The 24,825-nt window shown below is 37.8% G+C and overlaps 1 protein-coding gene across 4 annotated transcripts in view; it reads left to right on the forward strand.

Annotated features, from left to right (window-relative positions):
• Positions 1 to 314: 314 nt before the first annotated feature.
• The window catches only part of kcns3a (potassium voltage-gated channel, delayed-rectifier, subfamily S, member 3a), a 31,916-nt gene continuing 7,405 nt past the window's right edge, over positions 315 to 24,825 (forward strand). The window contains exons 1-4 of one of the 4 annotated variants that reach the window (XR_001479504.2): positions 315 to 516; positions 1,889 to 2,922; positions 6,320 to 6,377; positions 18,124 to 18,175. Coding sequence is in view for 3 of the 4 variants with exons in the window: in XM_006626369.3 (XP_006626432.1) it covers positions 1,942 to 3,438 (1,497 nt within the window). In the remaining variant the exon portion in view is untranslated. Of the gene's footprint in view, positions 517 to 1,888; positions 3,898 to 6,319; positions 6,378 to 18,123; positions 18,293 to 24,825 lie in introns of those variants that run through there. The other 3 variants (XM_015356803.2, XM_069199124.1, XM_006626369.3) reach the window with 3 other exon arrangements.

Below are 24,825 nucleotides of genomic sequence, written 5' to 3' on the forward strand. Positions count from 1 at the left end.
AACATGAAGATAAATGTTTTACTGCATTATTTTATGAGGTCACTTTTCATCTCTTACCATATAAAAACACTACGCTCTGAAATTTGACGCATACTGTATGTTGATAAAGATAAAGTACTTTGTATGTTTTTACTTTTACAGTGACATTTTTCCTGTGTGGTACTTTAAGAAATTTGAACATGTGTTAAAGTTCTATTCATGTGTATCCCTGTGTTTTTTTTCTTGTTTCCGTCCAATGAGACCAGAACGTCCTATGCAAAAAAATTGAAGGGCATGCAATCAAAGCGACCACGAAGTGCTGACGCCAGGATGTTGCCGCTCCGGGCATCTGGTCAAGCCACTACAGATTGCCGTATTCACAGCATGCTGAGCCAGAGAGAAGCTCTGCGCTGCACGATACCGCAAGGGTACAGCGAATACAGAGGTAGACTAATCGACTTGATCCCGTTTAGGAAGTTAGTAATAATGAGACGCCAGCGACAGAGGTATTTATGGAAGCAAGGAATCACAAATCAGGTACAAAATGCATGAGGTTTTTTATATGATTTGTTACGCTTTTGAATAAAATCCGCGAATAACATTGTATGACGTTTTACACATTTCTGAAAGTTTTTTCTAGGACACAATTGAGACACAAGTGTTGGATTTGTCAGATAAAGATAACATTTTTTATTTTTTTATGTTTTATTTCAGTTGCGCTGAAAGTTTATCGGAAAAGGTCAGGTTAACCACATATTATTTTTCGAGCAAGTGTTAGCGATTTGAGCCAAACGGTAATGTATGTTGGTTACAAGAAGATGTTTATTCATCTTGTTTCTCACATATTACTAATCATTATTGGGTATTGAATAAGTATTTCGGAACTTAAAGGAACTCAAAACGGAGAAATGGTAAAACTAGGTGAAGTGTGCAATGAGAGAAATACCAAGAACACTTTATTTTTCAGTAGTCGACGATTGTTGGGTAATTGCGTTGGCTTCATTTAACTTTTTAGGCAACTATTTTTCTGTCACTGAACAGAGGCAAATGCAAATTTCATTTAATTTCGTGAGCACATACAGTATAAATCTGTGCACATACTGTAATACATTTACATTCATCTCCTGCTCCTCATTATAATCACGGCATATTGCCCGTTAAATGAATAAATGTGTCAAGTATAAACTCAAACTTGTTCACGTTTACCTTGCATTATTCCTGTGATAATTTCATTCCATATGTGAAAATGGTTTCGTCTTGATGATTTTTAACGTGCAAAAAAGGTTCCTGTGGTAATTCATCGTCATTTTCTACATAGAAAACCACGAACACTTGATGTAAAGACGTTTAAAATAAATATACTATGCACGTATACAGCAATTCTAGCTTACATATGACTTTGCAGTAAGTTTTGAATTACCAATTAGAAAAGCTGTCGCTGTTTGTAGAACTCAAAATTTAATTTAGAAAAATCTAGTATCGATTAACTCGTTTAATTTTTACTCTGGTTCTTCATTATTCGGTAACATTATTAGATTATTTCAACGTACCGTAAATGTGTGCCATGCTCAATTAAATAATTATAGTAGGTCTGCTTCACTTTTGCTAGTTGATATATGTTAATCTTATTAATATGTTAATATCGATTATTCAAATAATTGATCTACTGTACGTATAGAAAATGTAGACTATGTGTGTAAGTGGCATTTTAAAATAAAACTATAGATTATTAGATATTAATGTTTTTATATTTTTCACGTAGAGACATATTTACAAGAGAACTCGTCACAATGACATGATATATACAATATTATTTAAGTATGAGCCTGTGTGACAATGCTGTACTGTAAAATATTGACCAGATAAAAAGTACAATTATGTTTTGATTAAAGCAATATGAATCTCATAGGTGCCGGAGTCCTAACAAGCCGAGAACGGTGAACCGTATGTGTCGGTTTCAAAATGGTTTATGGACAGATTCTCCACAGGAGTGGGACAGAGGAGGACCTTGTTAACCTCAATATTGGTGGATTTAAACAGAAGGTAAACCAAAGCACTCTTCTGAGGTTTCCCCACAGCAGGCTTGGGAAACTGCTGAACTGTAAATCGGAGGACGCTATTCTGGAGCTTTGCGATGATTACAGCGTTGCTGAAAAAGAGTATTACTTCGACAGAAACCCTTGCTTTTTCCGGTACGTTTTAAACTTTTACTACACCGGGAAACTTCATCTGATGGAGGAACTTTGTGTATTTTCCTTCTGTCAGGAGATTGAATACTGGGGGATAACCGACTTATCATTGGATTCTTGCTGTAGCAACAAATACCAGGAGCAAAAGGAATATGCTGGAGATAAAGACTGGGACCAAAAGAGCGATGAGCAGCAGAGTTTTGATTCGTCTTTTGAAGAGCTTTCTGTCCTGGAGAAAGACCTTGAGAAATTTGAAGGCACGTGGTGTTCAGAGATTAGGAAAAACGTGTGGCTCCGGCTTGAAAACCCAGGATATTCGTTTTCTGCCAAGTTGATTGCGATTGCTTCTTTGGGTGTTGTCCTAACATCGATTGTGGCCATGTGTATTCATAGCATGCCTGAATTCCAAGTATTTGATGCTAATGACAAAGAAATTGAAGACCCTGTTCTAGCCGTTTTTGAGATAGTGTGTATTATCTGTTTTTCCATAGAATTCATAGTCAGGCTCACTGTGACCCCTTGCCCAAGGAAGTTTATAAGCAATCCCTTGAACATTATTGACTTTGTGTCTATTATTCCCTTCTATGCCACCTTAGCCATTGATAATGTGGATGAGGAGAATGAGAATCTGGAGAACGTGGGGAAAGTGGTCCAGATTCTGCGTCTAATGAGGATATTCCGTATCCTCAAACTCGCCAGACATTCTGTTGGACTTCGTTCTTTAGGTGCTACCTTGAGACACAGCTACCATGAGGTAGGACTGCTCCTTTTGTTCCTGTCCGTTGGGATATCCATATTCTCAGTTCTTGTGTATTCTGTGGAGAGGGATGATGAAGAATCGGAGATACAGACCATCCCTGTTGGCTGGTGGTGGGCTACTATCAGCATGACCACTGTGGGTTATGGTGACACGTATCCTGTAACTTTGCTGGGCAAGCTAATTGGCACTTTATGCATTATCTGTGGATTACTGGTAGTTGCCCTGCCAATCACCATTATTTTTAATAAGTTTTCTAAATATTATCAAAGGCAAAAAGTTATGGATGTGGAAAACTGCAATACAGAAGTAAAGACTCAAGATCCCGATCTTCCATACTTCAATGTAAGAGACTTGTACGCCCAAAAAATGCATTCTTTCATTGCTAGCACTTCTTCTGGAAGCAGCATAACTAGTGATTGCGATGAGACAGATGCTTCCAGTATTCAAGGCATTGAAAATGTTTGTAATGCTGACACTCTGGAAAACAGTTCAGCAAAGCATCCAGTTTGAGCTTCTACAATAACTTTACAATAACTAAGTAAAGCACTTTACAGGTCTCAGGGCTATTTATCAATAGATCTTAATATTGCTTCCTGACATTATCAATAACACTGCACATGACTAGGGGGTCTATCTGTTATGCATTAGGTAATGACTGAAATCTAAAAGAAAAAATAAATTCAGCTTGGTAGCTTCATCAAAGTCTCTTTTGACAGTGTGTACTGAATATCCAGAGTTTTGAACAAAGAAATTACAGAGAATGGATTATTTATTTAATGAAATATATTGTTAAATATTTATATACTGCCTGGTGAACAAATAAAGTATTTTATCATACAGAGAGCAAAAGAATAAAAACACAGATGACAAAATGGCATGATAGTGCTTTGTGTCACACACTGGTTTTGGAAGAGACAAATACATGCATGATCTGATCGAGACAGCATGGTATGGAAATGCTGATTGAATAAAGTATGATATACAACAGCAATAAATTGTGCCTCCTTATTATTAAATCAATACCCTGAATCAAGAAGAACAGTGATATCTCTTATATATTGCAGTAAGACCTTGGATCGACAAACTTCATTAATGATTGTGAGACAGAATAAACTAGAAATGCATTGAATAACATTTATATTCTGTTAAAGTGTTATTGCAAACACATCAAAACACACATGAAGGATTTCGTACAGAAAAATGCAAACACATTTAAGCCTTGACTGCATCTCCAGATGGCCCGGAAACCACAAACAGTGAAGTATGTACTGTATATTGTTTTGCACACAGTAAACACACACATGGAACAGCCAGAGTTGGGACTGTAATATTTAATATTACACTTTTGTACTTACAAATAAAGAATAAAACAAGGAAATATCACCCACTGAAATAAATTGGGCGGAAAAAAACACACAAAACACAAGATGTACACTTTTTTTGTACTCGATGGTCTTTGTTGGGTTTTCACTGATATACTGTACTGTACATAGGCATGAGAGGTTGGAAAAGACAGTGAACACAAATTTCTCCTACACATTTGGCTTGAGCCTATGACCCGTCATGTTTACATATGGTTCTTATAATATATGACCTGTTTTGCAGTATATATATAGTATATGTACTGTTTAAGCGTAATTTTGTACTTCTTTGGAAGAAATTTAATCTAATACAAAGTCATGTGAAATTGCAAAATGAAAGTGGATATTTAGATTTTCTTCAATGAGTTCTAATGATAATGTATGGTTGTACAATGTACATAATTGTACAATACCTGTAGAGATATAGAAAAGAAAGGTGTTCTGTTTACAATACTGTTGCATCAAATATCTAATTTGTATTGTAATGGATAGATTATCGTCCGGAGCCCATGCTTTTCACGGGACTCCTTTAATGTAGAATAAGAGGTAGACATGCTGCTGCAATACAAAGAAAATAATAAACCAGAAAATACAGACATTTCCCTCAGCTCTTTCTATTTGTTCTATCTCCATTTTCTATTTCTATGAACCTGCCAGTATGTCTTTGGACTGTGGAAGGAAACTGAAACATGCAGAGGAAACCCACACAAACAGAGCAAACATACAAACTCCACAGGGATAGCACCTGAGGAACTAGAAATCAATCAATCAACCAGCCAATCAACCAACCAACCAGCCAGTCAACCAATCAATCAAAGTTTATTTACAGCATGCAGCAGTAGTTGCTGGCAATGAAATGTCTTTTCTACATGCTCACGGGGGGGGGAGGTAAAAATCACAAAATTAAGGGTACGTAATAATGTAAGTTGCATTAAATAATCTAAGACAAAACTCAATATAAGTAGAGCTGCTACATGTATGTGTCCAGGGTGTATGCAATATATTATGTCCTAGTGGTGCAGTATGCCGAATACAGTGAAAACTGTATGTCCATGTACAGTAGCCATTATGGGTGATTTGCTGAAGAAGTGGCAGGTTGGCTGTTTAGCAGTCTTATTGCCTGGAGGTAGAAGCTGTTCCGTAGTCTGTTGGACTTTGACCGAATGCTTTGGTGCTGTTAACCGGATGGTAGGAGGGAATACAGTTTGTGACTGGGATGACTGGGGTCCTTGAGAATGGACCTGGACTTCTTAAGACATCTAGCTGAGTGGATATCCTGGATGTTTGGTAGCTCACAGCCGGTAGTGAGCTGTGCTGACTTCACCACCCTCTGCAGCAATTTGCGAATTTGTAAATTTTTGCTATTATTATTACCATTGAAATGTTTGCTATTATGGTTTAAGATAAGATTTATTTGAGTAAATATGACTAAAGTTTGCTGAAAGACAGGCTTAAAAATGTAAAAAATATATAAAGGTTACAGAAGTGAGGAGGTTATTCGGCTCATCTAGTGAAAAAAATGATCTGTATTAATGATGTTCAAAGTTGTTATAATACTAGAAAATGGTAGTGGAGTCTCAGAGTCAATTATTAAAATTCATAATATACATATACATGTCATATATTATAACTCAAGACTGTCTTAAATTTGTACAGTAGTGTATGTACAAATATGTGTAATGGTACAGTACATTTGTGTATTATTCAGATATGAACTCTGAATATTATTACAGCATATTATTACATAATGTTAATGGCAAGAATACAAAGGACGAAATCACTCTAGCTGTTTCACGACACTCTTGGATGATTTCCTACTGAAGACAATTTTGTCATATCATTTACCGCATCCATAAAATGGTTCTTACGTCTTTTTACTTGCTATCCAGATTAATATTTTATCAGCAAATGTCAGATCAATACAAAATACAGGGAGAAAGCTGGAGACTGCCATTCCAGAACAACAGAACTTAATCATGCGATATAAGGTTTCCTTAAATGGCCTATTAATAGTCTGATTTGTTTTTAAGAGTCCATCCATCATGTGAAGTTTGGGGAGGGCATGCTGGAAAAGAAGTGCTTAATCAGGTAATAAACCAAAATGCCATTCAAACACTGAGTAATTTATCCAGTGGGTAATCTGTTGTTTTACAGGATGTTTAATCACAGCTCTGTATGACAGGTATCTCTGTTGTGTTATCACAGTATATTATACAAAAACAACAATGTGCAGATCGGCTACAAGTCTGGTATGTTCTTCCTCTTGTACAGTACAGTATGTTTCTGTTAAAGTCACTATCACCAGCATGAAGTGATTCATCTTAGCTTCATTGCTACCTCTGCTGTGACAAGCACATACTGTAAGTACAGAGTTTTTGTTGTGTTCAATGTGAATGTTCACTGGGAATACCACTAGAACTCTAAGACACATGTTTCAGGAATAGCCACACCTTCAGGTTCTCATGCCAAGCACATTTCTTGATCACCTTTGGAATAGGATACATTGATTTAATAAAGATTTAAGAACATGAGAACTGTTGCATGTACTAGGAAGCCATCTAAGTCGGTTTAAGTTGGTACAGTAGCTAATTGGTCTAAGGATCTCATCCAGCTGTTTCTTGAAAGAAGCAATGATATGATCTTCAACAACATCGCTTGTTGTGCAAAGAACAGCCTCCTTTTCTTAGTTTTAAATGCCCTCCAGTATCCTTTGGTTTGGGGTTCACTGTTCATTCTGAAGAAAATTGGCCCTCCTTTGAGTGTGCTTGTCTGTGTTTGTCCGTGATGCAGTGGTATCCTGTCCAGGCTGTATCTGTCACGCCCTCTGCAGCCAGAGGGCGCTCCTTCTCTGTCCTGTCCCTAGTTTCCGGTCTGCTGTCCTTCCGGTCCCTCTCTTTCCCTTGGGCTTATATTTCCGGGTCTTGCACCCAGTCCTCGCTCAGCATTGACGTTCGGATGTCTTGAGACCCGCCTAGCACCAGGGCGCCCCACGTCCACTCCCTGAGGGCATGGGTTTCTATACGGCATTCCTGACCTGTTTACACTAATGAGCCCGGGTCTTTATCCCGTCTCGCCGCTACGCATATGGGTCTTTTTCCACTCTCCTGCTCCCCACGGTTAGTCCCTTTGGACATCCGTGACAGTATCCTGTCTTGCACTTTTTGCTTGCTGGGGTGGGCTCCTGCTGTGTAGGATAAAGCAGTTAGAAAATGGATGGTTGGAGGTAAAAGTCATTGAAGCCCTTTCCAGGTTGTTCTGTCAGAAATGTAATGCATCTATAGCATTACCATGTACTTACAAGGATGGTTGCATGGTCGAGCTTATGAATGCCTTCTTAAGGATTCTAAGACTTTTGAATTTGAATGAACATTTCATAAAACATAAAAGAAACTTCAATGCATTTTAACTACAGTGGACAGACACTGTTTGTTTTCATCTAACAAATGCCAAGACTATTAGTATACCATACAGTATACAATATGTTAATATATACTTTATATAGGTGTTCATATTGAAATATCTGAAATATATTTTTATACTAATAATACATTGAGTAATACATACTTTTTTACATGTTTAACATGTATTATAAAATCCTATAAAAGTCATATGCATATTGTAGCTTGGTTTAGGGCATCAACTCTCAGCATGATTTATGCTTCACCTAAGGTGTTTGACATTTTGCATTGGGCCTAACATTTGAGCATTATGACCATGAATAACAAATAAAGAATTTAATTATATAAGGATTTAATAAGTTCACTTATTAAGATTCTTCCAGTGACATAGTTCTATGTGATAAAGATAAGTTAAGGGCGGACTCTAAGATAATAAGATAAGGGGATATACGTCAAAATAATTTAAAATGATAAATAAGCATTAGTCTATTTTCTGAACCAATTACCCCATGTAGTTTTAAAGTGCATTAGGTAGTGTGCTATTTTCTGGACCATTGATATTTTATTAATAAAATCCTGTGAGTCTTGACAACATTCTGAATGCTAGTAAGCAAAAAGAAAATACATTAATGAATGTCTATTTAGAAAGCTTTCATACTAATGAAACCTTCCCTGAATTCATCAATATTTAGTTACATGTTTATTGCCAGCAGAAATATATTCCACTAGTGACTTTTTGTCAGTACTCACTTCTAATTGATATCGAACTATCATTTTCAGAGTCTACAGTTTTCTTCTTGTGGAAGTTGGTAATGAAACATTCAAAGACAAACTTCAAAAGAACTGAGAGTAATCACTCACATTATAAATAGTTCATGTTATGCAGAGATTGATATTTATTTAACATTTGATTCAGAGATTCGTTTTTAAAATATTGGTTGCTGGAGGATGCATTGCATAATGGATTTCAGGATATTGTTAGAAGCAAAATAAAATGTATCAGTAACAAATGCAAAATAAATTTATCAGTAGGGAATTAATGGAAGGATTATACCTTTCAGGAAAGGCATAGGATATGAAATATGGTGATACATTTCTTAGTTTTACTGAGATAATTTACAATACTAAATCTCCTTATCAACTGGATGCTTAGATGAGTGAGTATCCAAATCAAATCAAAGTTTATTTATCAAATCCACAACAATACAGCATACAGCAGAAGTTGATGGCAATGGAATGTCTTTTCCGCGAGCTCACAAAAATCACAAGAATCACAGAAATCACAAGAATCACAAAAACACAAAAATCACAAAATTGAGGTTATGAAGATAAGGTTACATAATAATAGATGTAATAGAAATGGAATAAAACTCAATATGAGTAGAGCTGCTATGTGTCTATGGCGTATGCAATATATACAAGTAGTGCGGTTATGCTGAATACAGTGAAAACTGTGTGTCCATTAGTGATTTGCTAAAGGAGCTGCAGGTTGGCTGTTTAGCAGTCTTATTGCCTGGAGGTAGAAGCTGTTCCGTAGTCTGTTGGATTTGGACCGAATGCTTTTGTACCGTTTACCGGGCGGTAGGAGAGAAAACTGTTTGTGATTGAGATGACTGGTGTCCTTGAGTATGGACCTGGCCTTCTTCAGACATCTAGCTGAGTGGATATCCTGGATGTTTTGTAGCTCACAGCGGGTAATGAGCTGCGCCGACTTCACCACCCTCTGCAGTACTTTGCGTTCCTGGGCGGAGCAGTTCAACAAAACTGGATGAAGTGTAATTAGGAAAAAAGTGCAGTTTAAGAAACAATAATTATTACACTGCACAAAGTAGTGCTTAACTTTCTTTCAGATATAGGACACTACTTTAAATAATAGTTTAGGCATTACTTCAAAATAGTTAAAGTAGGTTGCTAATGGAAATGAAAGCATATAAAATGGCACGCTATGGAAGTGAAGTATCACATAGTTTTCTGAGCTGTCTCATAATCCCTATATATTACTTGGATTCTGCCTTTCTTTTTTATCCTCGGATGTCTAATTCTGAGGTAGAGATATCTAGACAAAGGTGCTGGTTGTATATAAAATCTTCCTGTTGCATCCTCTATTTACAGATGTGTGTTTAGTATCATATAGTACCTGTAAGTAGCCCCTGGCATGGAAATATATCAGATGAGATTATGTATTTTCTCTATTGCGCTTCTTGTCATCTCAAACTCCAATCCATGAGGTAAAGCAGAATGTTGAAAAAGTTAATCAATTCTAGGTGGTACTGAACAATTTAAACCATTTAAATTCTTAACAGGAATTAACAATTACTACTAAATTAGATTAAAATTACTTGCAGTAAAATGCTAAATGTTTCCCATCAAATAGTTTATTTATACTTTGCACAGAGAGCAGGTGTCAAATGTAAAATTCCAGCTGGATGGAATAGCTTTCTAGATGATATGTTAAGAGTGTTCTGCTACCAACTGATTGTAGTTCCTCAATAAATAACTGTTATACCATCAGAATACAGAATTTGTATGTCCAATACTGTGGCTTAAGGGTATAGGAAATTGAATAAAATTGTTGAGGAATGTAAATTCTGATATCAGTACAGCAGTTGGTATTTATGAGACAATTAAGGCAAAAGCAGTTCTTATATAAAATCCTTAGAGCAAACTATTTGAGAACTCATTGTTTTGTTCAAGCTTGAAATAACCCGGAGCTGAAAATTGTGCTGGTTTTCAAATTATTGAATGTCACACCTTAGTGAGTAGTGAGAGACTATAATCAGATGTAGCTTCCCCAGTTTCACTTTATTCTGCCAAGGGAAATGCAGTGTGTAAATTCATTTGTAATTTTGTGACTCCAAGCAACATGTTCATTTTAAAGGTATGACAGTCAACTGCGATCTACAGTAGTGTTTGTTAGAAGAGAACTTTAGAATTACTACAGCATGTGATTATGATCCTAGGACACCTAGTTTATGGAAGTATTGAAAACAATGTTTCTTAGATTGTTAGCAGTATTAACGTAAGTTATACAGTGACAAATAGCAAACTTTTACACATACCTATTGCATCCATCAATTTTCTCATTGCTTTTTCCAATTCAGGATCGGCAAGCACTGGGTGCAAGATAAGATAAGGTATGGGACTCCAGTCCATTGCAGGGCAGATTAACAGTAAACTAGTGCATACTGTATACTGTATCTTTCCCCAAGTGTATTAATTTTGTATTAATAAATGAAATAAATATGCAACATTTAGATTCCCTTTAAATGTGCTTCATTTGCTTAGATTGCTCTCATTCAGCTGTCTCCGCATCGATAAAAATTGGAATAGCTCCAGAACTGACATTTAGTATTCACAGCACAAAGTGCTCGACATTTGAGAGATGGCACTCAGAAATGGATCATAAAGTACAAGGACAGCTTCCTAAATTGCTTTTTTATAAATTAAGCTGGAACAATTAGTTTTTATGTCTTGGAACAATGCAATACCAGATTTTATAAGTACAAGCAATGAAGCAGGGGACTCTCAAATATTCCAGTTAGGAAGGTTTTACGAAACAACGAATTTAAATAATTTCAACATCTATTTAGATGTCTTAAGAATCATGTTTTGGGGGTTTAGGGTCATAAGCATACAAGTCTGAACATAAACATAGAAGTTAATAAAGAAAAACAAAGGTTCTCGGCTAGAGAATTTTATTTTAATTGGAGCAATTAATTCTTGCACTAAGTAAGGACAAGAGGCACTTCTTTACAGTAGAGGTTGCAGGAGTCCATAACAAAATACTGTATCATGTTGTTAAAGCCAATACCCTGGCTTCTTCTAGAAACGGCTGGAAAAAAGTTACTGTATTTTTTGACAAATAACAAAAATAATTTAATACGTGTTTGTAAATGGGTTTTTTGGGTGTATTTTGAGCATTAATGGGTGGACAGTTTGGGATCAGGAACGCATTATACTTTTCCCCACAAAAAATAATGTTAATTTAGTCTTCAATTTATGAGTTTTCTTTATATGAGGGATTTTCGGGAACGTATTCTGCTCATAAATCTAGGGATAGTTGTACAGGTAATTAACAACCTTTTTTTAGTGTTCATTCTTTTCCACTTTTTTATAACCCTTTATAGATTTATAACGCTATTAATCACCCTTGTAGCAGCTCCTTGGCTCATTATACCATTTTGGTATGAAGTGATGGGAATGGGGGATAGGGGGAGGGAGGGAGTGAAGTTGTTTCTACAGTTTAGTAGATTAAACCCAATGTGAATCTCAAATTGATTTTGCACTAAACCACCAACTAAAGGCTTGTGGTATTCTGGAAGAAGCTACCCAGTCATATCGGTGAAGCCAACTGGTAGAATAGGAGGATCCTAATGCGTAACCGTGAATCCCGCAGAATGCGGAGTAGCACGGCACAATCCAAAAGACGAAATCCAGGGGCTCGGTCAAATAGGGAGGCAAAGAGTCTGGTAACGAGGGAAATCCAAAAGGCGTGCTCAAAAGGCAGGAGCAAAGATTTGGTACCAAGAGATCAATCAAAAGGCTTAGAAACATACAAGAGAATTCTACAGGAGGCTTCTCAATAGTGAGCATGGGTTGGTGTGTGAGGGAACTTTAAATACTGAAAGGAAAGGGATGTGGTTGGATAATTGGTTTAGGAGTGAGAATTTGTGGAATCTGGTGCATATGGGAATGTGATGGGTTCAATTAGGAATGAGATTCTGAAACAGTGGGTTTGGGAATGCAATGCCATTTGCGGGGAAGAGTGTGGGGCGTGACAGGAATGGAATAGGGTTTGCAAGGGAGAGTGTGGGGTGTGACAGCCAGTACTTTGTCTTCTTTCAAGAAATGACTGGATGAGATTCTTGGATCAATGAGCAAATATCTACCAACAAGCTACATGGGCTGAATGGCCTTCTCTCATTTTGTACAGTAACTGTTCATATGATCTTACAGAGTTCAGTCCAAAGCTGTTAAAACAAGTTTGGCTGTTCTCTCACATCCTCATTCCTTTGTCTTTATTGTGAAGTAAGAAGTATGGTCCTTCTCCCTGGTGTTCAGTTCATGGACTCCTGAAGAACTACATGTCTGTAGCATATTATTGATTGTGACAATTCCTTCCATTTATATAGTGCTTTTCATCTTAATGGACCTTGTGTAGGAGGGGACCTATGTCATTCATCACTGATGGGCAGCTTTACCAGTTAAGAGAGAACTTTAGGGGGGGCAAATTGTGCAAGTCAAGAATAGGAGATAGCCAGGATACCAGGGTTAACGCTTGATGAGTTGCTACCAGTTTTTCCAATCAAAATGTCCCAGGGACACCTCAGCTGCACAGCCCCCTCGGGATCTTAGATTTTGCTCACACACCCCTACTCTTAGTGACTTTAATGATCATGTACTCACATGTACCCATGACCTTAGTTAAAGTCCCAATCAGAAGAATATCATACAGCGCAGAGGCCCCAATAAGCCCCCAGTCAGCATACTGGGGTACTAGATTTTAGATTATTTTCCAAGGGAAAGTGTTTTTGGCGGCATGGTGGTACAGTAGTTAGCCTTGCAGTGCTGGGACAAAGGGTTCAATTCTGCACTTGGGCTTCTATCTGTGTGGAGTTTGTGTAGGTCTCCTCCAGTTGCTTTGCTTTCCTCCCATAGTCCAAAGAAATATTGGTAGGTTCATTTGCTTCTGAAACGTGGCCCTTTTATGAATGAGCGCATGTCTGTGTCTATGTGTGTCCTGTGATGGACTGGCGTCCTGTCCAGCGTGTTTCCTGCCTTTGACCCCCTTTCCTTGCTGGGATAGGCTCCTGCTCCCCTGTGAACTGTATTGGATAAAGTGGATAGAAAATGGTTGGCTAGGAAAGAATTCTTTTATTTTGATGCCAAGCTTATTTAATTTTTGATGCAAAATTTAATCCCTGAAGGAAAAGTTACTGATTAAATCTACAGTACATTATATTTATAACTGATAGAAAGATAAACTTAATATTCATTCTGTTTGTAGTTGACATTTGGGAAAATAATGGAAAATACTAAATTGACTAAAAATATCAAAAATTCATGAATAGAGTTGCTAAAATGGGCCTGTTCATCCATATACTTTGTGTTGTTTGAAGAACCTTGCCCTTAACTTGGAATATACTGTATTGTGAAAAATTGCATAATTTGTACAAACTAGTAATGTTGTATGCTAAACTTAAATCAAATTAGAACACGAAAATCAAATGATCATTATTCTCTTTTCTGATAACATTCACAGTACTGTACTACAATTCTAAGCCTTAAAGTCACCTATCTCACTATCATTCATATAACAGAATGTGGAAGTGGGCCACTTCTGCTTTAATATTGATTTTGTCAATAGTCAGTGGCAGGGACACATTGGAAATGTGTCATGTTAAATAAAACAAAATCTTCTGAGGCAGAAACTGGGGGAATGCAGGGGAAATGAATGACACATGCCTCTTTTCTCATTGTACGTTATACAGTGTTTTTCCAATATGGTAATCTGTAACTCCGTTTATACACAAGAAAAAGTTATTAGAACATTAAAATGAGTGCATTTCCTTGAGTACTATCTTGCAGAACTGTCAGCGTGGGAGGTTGCTCCTCCATACTTAATTTGTGGAAGATGTGAAATTTGTGATACTTGTGTTACTTCATTGTGTTCGCTCATCTCGCCTGGCTCGCCTGCCTCGCTGTTCAATATTAGGGCCTGTCACAGTTGCAGTGGCTGCCAGCCACATCTCCGGTCTGCCTGATCGCCATGGAGACAGCTGATGTCTGGCTCTGAGGGCATTAAGTCCTTGCGCTATCTTTTCTCGTCAATCCAGCATTGACCACTCTCCAATCCTTAGCCACCATCCAGCATCCCAGCAGAGCCCTTCTTGTTCCTAGTTTCTAATTTCCTCTGGCTTGTCCTGGGAGCTCTGCCCACAGCTGTGCTGTCTGGAGGATTCCAGTAGGTGAGATGAGACCGGAGGTTGGGTCTGAAGCAGGAACCTGACCTCAACAGGGGTCTTCATGGGCTTGGTCCAGATGGTGCCTGGGAAATTGGTTTCCTGGAGGACTACCTTACAGGAGATAGAGCTGACAGCATGTGCCTTGTCAGCATGTGCCTGTCTACCACCCCCCCTGGACTTTCGCGCCTTAGCTCCTGGGTCTGTAACACCTACAGTACAGCGCTGCCTCATGCCCTGGTGGGGCTGCACTGTCACAACACATTTAGGTTGCAAACGACCAGAAGAGAAGCAGCTGATATGTTTTAGGTATTAAGCTTTATAAACGTTTTTTTGGGAACCCCCCCCCCCCGTGAAGTACAACCATATTACTTATGGAAAAACTATATTATGAAATAATTATTTAGAAAAGTCTCAATTAAAAAAATTTCAGACATCAGCAAATAAATTCTACTGAACAACCAAGAGTATATACATTGACAGTGATGAATGAGATCTTGGTACTGTTGCTTGTAGAGAACTGCCACATTGACATTGTAGTCAATGTGCCTAGAAGGTTTTGGCAATTGTTTGCCACCTGTTTGCCAACTGCTACTGTTTCACAAGTCTCACAGTAGGCTCTTCTTTACACAGGGTTGTAGTCACACGGAACAGGTTACTCAGGCACATTTTTGAAGCTGATACACTGGTTTCTATCAATGAGATGCATGAGTTCCTCAGTCTGGACAGAAAGCACTTCTTTATACAAAGGTTTATTGGAGTATGGAACAAGCCACCCAGTCCTATTGACTGAAGCCGATATCCTTGCTTATTTCAAGAAGAGGCTGGATGAGATCCTTGGATCAGTTAGCTACAGTACCAACTACCAAGTGGGCAAGATGGGCGGAATGGCTTCCTCTCTTTCATAACGTTTCCCCTGTTCAGCTCGATCTTTGTGGACAGAATTAATTGAAAAGAGCCAGATATTTAAAGTGACAAGTTAGGGTTTATTCCATGCTGAAAAGAGAAGAAAAGAAACACAACATTTGGGCTGTGGAGCCTTCTTCGGGTGTCAAGGTTCCACAGCCGAAACGTTGTTTCCTTTCTTCTCTTTTCAGCATGGAATAAACTTATTACTGTCACGTAAGTCCGAAAGGACGAACCGTTGATTGGCTGGAGAGCGATAAAGACCCTATGCGTAGTGGCGAGACGGGGGTTAGCACGGGCTCAGCTGTTCAGGAGAAGCCGTATAGAAACCCATGCCCTCAGGCCAAGGACAGGAGTGACCTGGCGCTAGGCAGGTCTCAGGGCAACTGAACAACAATGCTGAGCGAGTAGCAGAGCAGAAGCAGGAAATAAATAGGCTACACAACAATACACACCAGAAAGACATGAATAATCACGGGGAACTAGGAACAGAAGGAACGTAGAGCGCCCTCTAGGTGTAATGAGCGTGACGATTACTTGTTACTTTGCAGCCTGTGCATGCTGACGCAGCTACCAAATTGATATTAAAGGTATCCTGATCAAATGAAGTATGACAGGGAACCCATTCTTTATGGAATGCCATCATTACTGTCTACCGAATTAGTGACCCAGCCATATCATCCCAAGGGGTCAGGCTCATCTACCGAAACTGGGGTGGTGAAGCCAGCAAGGATGCAAAAAACTCACTATCATTATTCTGTGGTGCCTTTTGTCTTTACATGGTACGAAGAGGGCTCTTGGACAAGAATGGAAATCCCAAGAAGGTTTTCAAGGTTTTGCTCTTTAAAAATAATTCATCTAAATATAAAACAATAGATGAGAGGGTAGTTTTTCCTCATGGAATTAATCCAAAGTTTGTTTGTTTAGAAGTTTGCATCTGACTGTACAAACAAAGGAAATTCATTTCAAAACTTTATTAGGATAGTTTTTACAAAATTTAAAGAAAAAGTTTGTTTTTTGTTATAGGGCTAGATGGATACTCAGTTACCACAACGCTGGTGCAAAACTGCTGCTTTTTATTTCTAATTCTTTTCAGTTTCTATGTAGACCACAGAGGATTATACACAGTAAATACAATTGTGCAACCTGTACAATACTCAAAACAAGAAACAATAGCAGCAGCCCCTAAATTACTTTAAGAATTTCGCAAAGAGAGTTAACACCATCTTCAGTGTCACTAGGGCACAGGTATTCTATTAAAGCATGCGATTACTTAAATATCATTATTCTAATTGCTTTGAAGCACTGGCAAATGCCTTCCAGCATTTAGAGCAGTGCAATATAAGAAATAATGAATGGTGGAAAATGTAATGGGATTTTGAGGAATGACTTTCACCTGAATAGGATAAATGGCATTGTGACACCAATCATTCTACTTTTAAACTTAGGATCGCGTTTCATGAGAGGACAGTCAAGTCTTATTTCTGTTTTGCCTACATGCGTACTTCACTGCCAAGTCTATTTGAAATGTTGGCAGCTCTGACATTTCGATCTGACTAAATGGTGCATCCTTCTGGCTGCCTGCTTTCGACAGGGGTAAAATACATTAACCAGTCCCCTATATATTGCCTTTTCGGTAATGGCTTACGTTAAATTCTCAGTCATTACTTCAGAGAAAGTACCCGTGTCCCCTTTCTCTGCAGTGTGACTGAGTACCTAAGTTGAAGATGAGAATGTTTCTTAACTGTCTGATATGCAATGACCATTAATGCTGCCTTTCCTGGAAGTAGAAGGGCATTTTACCAAGGACAGGAGGCACTTCTTTACGCAAAAGGTTGTGGGAGTGTGGAACAAGCTACACAGCCATGTGCTTGATGCCAGAACCTTAGCTTCCTTCAAGAAACAGCTGGATGAGATCCTTGGATCAATCAATTACCAGGTGACTAACTAAGCAATGCGCTGGATGGACCAAAAGCCCTCCTCTTATTTGTAACATTTACAGTATGTTCCTCCACCTCAGGAAGTATTGTGAAGCGCTGTAACTTCATACTTGCCATTGCCTAGATCACCAGCCCTCAGAATAATTTGAACACAGCCACAAATGTGTTGTTCTTGGCCGTTGGCTCTTCTGTGTGGCCTCTTTTTCATGAAATGTTACCGCTCTGCCAAACAAAAAGTATACAGTGTATGGAGCTCCTAATGTCAATGCTGTACCAATATGCAACAGTAAAAAGAGTAAGGATTGATACAGATTTGCTTGAGGGATGACAGTGTAATAGCTTATAGTAAAAATTAATTGTGTGTGTTTTATGTTTTCCACTTTTGTTCTTTAAATTTTGTATTGCCTCAGAGTTTGAGAGAGAGGAAATCCGAGTCATTTCCTTCCCTTGGTTGGGAAAAAGCTTTCTCCTTTTTATTTGCAGTGCATTTAACACTTGATAAGTCTAGTAAATAGGAAGCTAGTTATTTATTTAGTGGATTGCGAAGCTCAGCATTGAAATCTGCCAATAAATAAATTTGTGTAGGATTTATTTTCAAAATAATATACTGTGTGTCTTTCTTGACCAGGTACGGACGAGCCAGACGACCTCACTGCAAGTTGTGACGATCCATGACTCTGGTATAAATTCATTAATTAATAAATTATAGACTGTTTGCTTGAAGAAAAGGAACATTTCAGTGTTACGTTTAGTGATTGACCCAGTTAATACAAATACTAGTTTTATTTATTTTTATACTCGGATAATACATGGAAGAGTATATCTTGATTTAAATAGATGAATGCAAGTGCAAAAAATGTATTTATGAAAATAAAACAAATGTTTATGACATTGTAGAACTTATACATTTTATTAAATGTATATATTTGGCACCGATAGCATCTTGTCTAACTAATTTGTTTGGGAGCAAAAGTAGGAAAGGTAAGGTGACCGTTTCTGTGTCACAGTTTTATTTCAGTTTATGTGAGTGATTTTGAATGTGCTGTTTAAAACCTTTTACTTGGTCTAGAGGAACCCTGGTTATTCTAGTGTTCTGGAGAGCTATAGGCTGGAGAGAAACTTTATCTTTCTAAATTACTTGTAATTTAATACTGGTACCGAACATACACATTATCTCATAGTCCATTTACTTTATTTTCTGGCACTGGGACCTAGCTGCATCAAACCAGCAGTATTGGCTCATAACAAGATTTTTCTGGTTAGGCAAAGATTTGTTCATCAGAGCTATTCTAACCCTATGTCATTGGCCTAATGCTGGCATCCATTTTGTTGGGCACTCATGTTGATTTCAGTTCAACATTATGTGCTTTAGACAGAAATAACTCTAAATAACTAATTTGCCATGCCACTCTATTGCACATAATCACCTAAAAAACTATGTAGTCATAGAAATAAATATATAGTGTCTACAGCCAAGTTTAGATTATATTTATATCAAGTGGTGGTATAGTTGGTGCGCTGGTTAGTATTATTGTTGGGGTCCTGGGGTCAATTCTACATTCCCGCTATGCTATCCGCTTGGAGTTTGTATTCCATGTTCATGTGGATTTCCTTTTGGTGCGCTGGTTTCCTCCCACAGTCCAAAGACATATTGGTAGGTTAATTGGCTTCTGTAAATTGGCCCTGGTGTGAATGTGTGTGACTGTGTCTGTGTGTGTCCTGCGATGGACTAGCATCCTGTCCAGGATGTATCCCACCTTGACCCGCTCTGCTTACCTTGGCTCCCCTGCAATCCTGAATTGGATGATGCGGTTAGAAATGGATGGATTTGTGTCAAGAAGAATTTCAAACTGGGAACTAATTACCATGAAATCAATTATGCCTTACAGTGTCAACGGAGACAACATCATAGTTTTCTTTTTGAACGTACCCAACATCGCTTTCCTGATCTGTAGCTGTTTGTGTTGTTCTATCAGGAGACATGAGCATGATCAAAGCAAAATAACAATTTGGGTTGAGTGATCTGCATAATTATTGACTGGAAGACAAAATGTCAAGACAGTACAAGTTTCTCCTGCTGACAGAGCAATCTCCACAGCATCTCCACCACCTGGAGAGTTGTTGGATAAACAAAGGTGCTAAGAATGTTCTTTGTGTAAAAAATATTTGATCTGAGTTATTGAAAGGAACAAATTTGGTACAATTAAAAACAGTAAGGCAAAAAGTATTATGTAAATGAAGTAAGTGATTCTTTCAGTTTTTCATTAATTCAGTGTACCTGAATGGAGTTTAGTATTCCAGTTTCTTTATTTTGGAGATGCCAGTACAATAGAGAGACTTTGATTTCATATTATGTACTTAAACCACCAGCCTCTCCTCTTGTTTGCCTTTTTTAATTAATCTAAGAAAATGAGAGGAGGATAAGGGCTGTTACTTCTTTTCAATCTAGCTGGGACACAACCCAAATAAGAGGGAGGTAACTATCCATCTCATGCATCCTATTCTTAAGTGATATACTGTACCTTAGTTTAGAGTGCAACAGCAGGGCACCACTGCAGCATGTAGATCAAAACCTTTGATGACCTTGGCCAGAAGTCATCACCCAGGTTTCAGATTAAGTAGTTTAAAGTGTATTCTGCTGTTTTGATGTTAAAGTTCTTTTCCCAACATAAAAGATAACCAGAATAATCTGATTTTATGGTTTTGTGAACAGAAGGATCCCTGGACATTGAGCACCATTTCCTAAAATAAAGCATATTTATTGATCCTTGTGTAATATTTCTGTCACGATTGTCTTCCCTCCTCTAGAGGGCACTCCTACCCTTTTGTATTCCCGTTAGTTTTAGTTCCTACACCTGTGTCTTTTGACTTTTTTTACAATTTAAGTTTGGCATCTCCGCTGTTCTGGGCTCAGTATTTGAAGACGGACGTCTGAAGGCCCGCCTATCCACTGGGCTCAGGAGAAGCCTGGGGACAAGGTCTTTTCCCCAGGCATCCTTACCATCTGAGTCCGGGGCTCTGAGCGCCCTGCTCCATTATGGTTTTACCTTCCATGTTCCTGTATCCCTTTTCCCTGTGTTTGTTTGGATGGATCTCCCAGTACCTGGACCTTGGACTGTGGCCTGATTCCTCTTTTTGGACATCCCTCTGGACTAGATCGCTACGCCCCCCAAGCACCAGATCACTCCCGTCACCGCCCCCCTGTCTGTCATCCCGTCCTAATCCTCACCATGTCTTCCCTATGATCCTTCTCCAGCCACTTCCAGATTATACCGTCTGCATAGGATCTTTACTACACAATTCGCAGGAGTCAGGACTTGGTCCCATGACAATTTCAAATGCGCATAATCAGCAGTTTGGTTATAAGGCAATGGATATGCTTAAGTCTTAAAATGAAATGAGTATATCTGTCTTTCCCATCAACTCAGCAAGAATGTATGTAAAGTAGTACATTCTAATGTATTTTATATACTGTACATTACATCAAATAGCCATAAAGTCACTGAAGATGGTACAAGACAATAAACTGATTTTAAGTGTGTGTTTTCAAGCAGATGTCTTATTGTAAATTCCACATTTTCCAAACATTTATCCAGCATGTCTAAAAAATCTCACTTTTTGATACTTAAAATTTATGAATGCCATAAATTTACACGGAAAGTCTTCCAAGAGCTTAACAAAGCAAATTGAACATTGCTGCTACTGTATGTAGTGATTGCAACAACTTACAGTAAAATGTTCTTTTAAAGTGAAACATCAGAAAAGCTTTCAGATAATCAATATTGTATTTTAGAGCAATGCACAAATCATGCCAAGCATTAGTCACTGCTGCCTGCTTTCAGACCCAAATAAGTCTTAAAATTAGTTTGAGTAAAACTCAAAGTCACATATTTCAGACCCCTGATCACTTTCTCCCCACTATGACCAGTGAACAAGAGTTTATATTATATTTTATATTTAATATAAATGTATATACTGTATATAAATGTTATATTTCTATAATTTATATATACTATATCTTTATATACTTCAGTTTAGTGCTTAAAGCAAGTAACATTCTTCCAAAATATTAGGAGGTATTTTTTATATTCATCGGTGCTGTCAGAAAATCTTCAAAGGCATTGTTTAAAGAAAAGACAGGATTATTTGAAATAGCAGAATTAATGCATGACACACCAATCCACCCCAGGGCCTCTGACGATAAGAAGGTTAGTGTTATTAGTTTTCAATTTCATGGTTCTAGCCTGGGATATACAGTACAGTATCATTTGCCAGCTGTGACCAGGATTCTCCCAGGCTGTGGTTCATTGTTGGTCTGATGGTTCCAGGGTAGGACAGGCTTGAATCAGCTGGTGAAAAGAGCAGCAGATCCATTGGGGTTTGCCAGACACCTGCAACTATCACTAGTAACTCTCTAACAAGGTACTGCAGCACAGAGTGCATCAAATAACAAGTACAGTACCCCTGCCAGTGAGCTCTGTCAGCTGAGATCTTTATTCTCACAGTGTTGCACAGCATACTAAGCAGTAAGGTGAGCTGATTCAGTATGAGTGAAGTGTTCAAAGTGGAAAATAACTGGTGATTCTGGGTTTAAAGAATGGACAAGTAAGACTACAAATGGGTCACATCTTAGAAACTTTAAAGGAAACTTTAAAAAGTTATTTTCTTTATTTTCCTGAAAAAGTTGAAAGCTTTGGACGCATTGGAAACATTCATGTAAACGTCATGTAACCTGATGTTATACGTATGCCAAGAAATGTTTTAAAAATAAATTAAATTAAGCAAGTAGGCTTCATAATGGTGAAAATGATTTCTCTGGCATTTGCAAATGAAAAGTAAAGTTAGCAGTGCAAAGGAAGATGAAAGCCAGAGAAAAGTAAAAAACAGGAGGCAAGGAGGGGTGGCAAGGCAGAATTCCAGGGAGAATGGATGAGGTGGGAGATTCAGTATGTTGGATCTCTATTCAATGGAACAAAGCAGGATAAGGTTGCTTCAGGCCCACATTAGATCTTGCGCAATTACAACATAATCTGAACACACAGGTAGGAGAGCCAGGCCCTGCATGTCTGTCATGTTCATCTCCAGCCTCCCTGAGACTCATTCACACAGGACACAAGATAGAAGTGACACTGGGACAGCTTAGAGGGTGTTATGATAAGGCTATGCTATGCCAGGCCATACTGTAACACTGAAAGATAAGTGTCATAGAGTCAATAACATTGTGATCACCATGACCAGTATCTGCAACGAATGTGATTGAAGCAATTCTGAGACGATACATTTTCACATCATGAGAAAATGGATTTAAATGTTTTCATGACACGAAGGAAACATTTGGCAAAGGTATTTACTGATTAAGAAGGAAGCTAGGCTGCAAATGATATGCAGGTAATCAGTATAATCATAGCATTTCTCAATTTGTTCTCCTACAGTACATATGGAGAACATTTGCTCCAAATCTAGAATGAGATCTTCGCTTCAACTCAGCAATGTGTTTCCATCCATCAATTCACCATTTTCTCAGATTCTAACAGCAAATAGTATCTGCTAGGGAGTTTAAATGAAAAAGAAGGCTAATTAGTAAAAAATGAAAAATAATTTATTATAACAAGTAAGCAGTATAAACAGCTGTGTGAACTCAGGACTCTGCAGTTCTTGCATGAGATCAAAAGAAAGTTTCCAAATCACTGAAGGCCAGTCTTAGCCAGTCTAGCTCATTAACATTACTCTGAGGATTTCATCCAACCATTTCTTAAAAGAAAAAGCCACAAATCTTTGTGTAAAAAAGTGACTCCTGATCTCAGTTTTTCCTCAGGGCTTCCACTTGTGTTCCCTGATTTGTGTTTCATTTTTAATTCTGAAGATGTCCATTGCATTTACCTGCTTTTGAGGATTGTAATTCAGATCCAATCACAACCTCTTAGCACAGAATAGAGAAAACCTACTGTAGTTCTTTTTGCCTGTAATTCAGTGAATGAGAGCAATCGTACACAATATTTAGGACTTTAAAATATTTTCAAATAAAACACCTCTCTTCATACTAGGATTGCTTTTTAAGCAATCTGTGGAGTACATAAGAGAAAGGTATTCAACATTGTCAGCATTTAAGATACCTTTTTTACAAAACAATTGTAAACATTGTTGAGAAGAAAGGGCTTTAAAAGCTAAAATGGATTGCTGGAAGAATGAAGTGTCAGCTTGAGAATAGTGTCATCCATGTCACCTGTTTGCTGTATTCAGTTACAGAAGAAGGAGACCCAATCTGCATATAATTCACAATGAATTTAAGAATAAGCCACCTTGTTAATTGTCAAAGAGAATTGTCTCACAATCAGTTTAAAGGGCATCTGTGATCATACATAAAAACTAAAACACCTAGCTTTAATAATATTCTGAATTATGTCTTATAAGTACATTGCACACTTTTAATGTTGCATTCCTTTATTTAAATTCTTTAGTTTTAGCAATATATTCTAACATTGTTTTCCATTTCTTTGTAATGGATTTTCTTTTCATTTTTCTATTTCATTGTTTTTGCTCCTACCTGAGTAGTGAATTAAACAATTAACCTATTTACTTTCTAAATTAGACATATATAGTATTTTTCTTAAGGTCTTTTACTGTTGATTAATCAACACTTTAATTCAGATTACTGTGAGTCTGAGAGCCTAAGCCTACTAAGAGCCAGGTCAGCACGGCAATTGGTATTACAATTATGCAGTTAAACCCACTATACTGGATAACTGAGAGCTCAGGTGGAACAAGACTCAGAAGATTTTTTTAGCTTTGGCTTTGCTAGTGTTTTGTGATGTGTAATGCACTCCGTTGCACTGCCAGAGATAAAAGATCGAATCTTCTAACTGCTTCTGAAAAACAAGAGCACAATGGTTAATAGGATATTTAAGTAAAAATGACAAACTATCCCACTCTGTATTTACACTTTGACAGAAGCATTTGTATAGCAAGGGTGTGCTGACATTTATCCATCACTGGGATAATACTGGGAAACCCTTTACAACATGCAGTTGTGAAGCAATCTACTGCTTTTATTAAGCAATATGGGTAACCCTGGAGGTCTAAGCTGTAATGAACTAAATACACAAGACAGTGTGTTGCTGGCAGCACAGAGCAGTGATCCATTACCAGGGAGAAGGCTGTAAAACTGAAAGATCAGCAAAGGCTGTGAAAAACAGCTGTCTGTTACAGTGGGGAAATGCAAAGCAACTGGAGTGTGTAGTGTGCTGTCTTATGAAATGGGTAATTTCTCAAAGTAATTGGAACTAGAGAACAGAGTGTAAGACGAACGCTTCATTCCTTATTTTTTCTTTAT

This window comes from Lepisosteus oculatus, chromosome 2 (assembly GCF_040954835.1).
Source record: "Lepisosteus oculatus isolate fLepOcu1 chromosome 2, fLepOcu1.hap2, whole genome shotgun sequence".
NCBI classification, from domain to species: domain Eukaryota; kingdom Metazoa; phylum Chordata; class Actinopteri; order Semionotiformes; family Lepisosteidae; genus Lepisosteus; species Lepisosteus oculatus.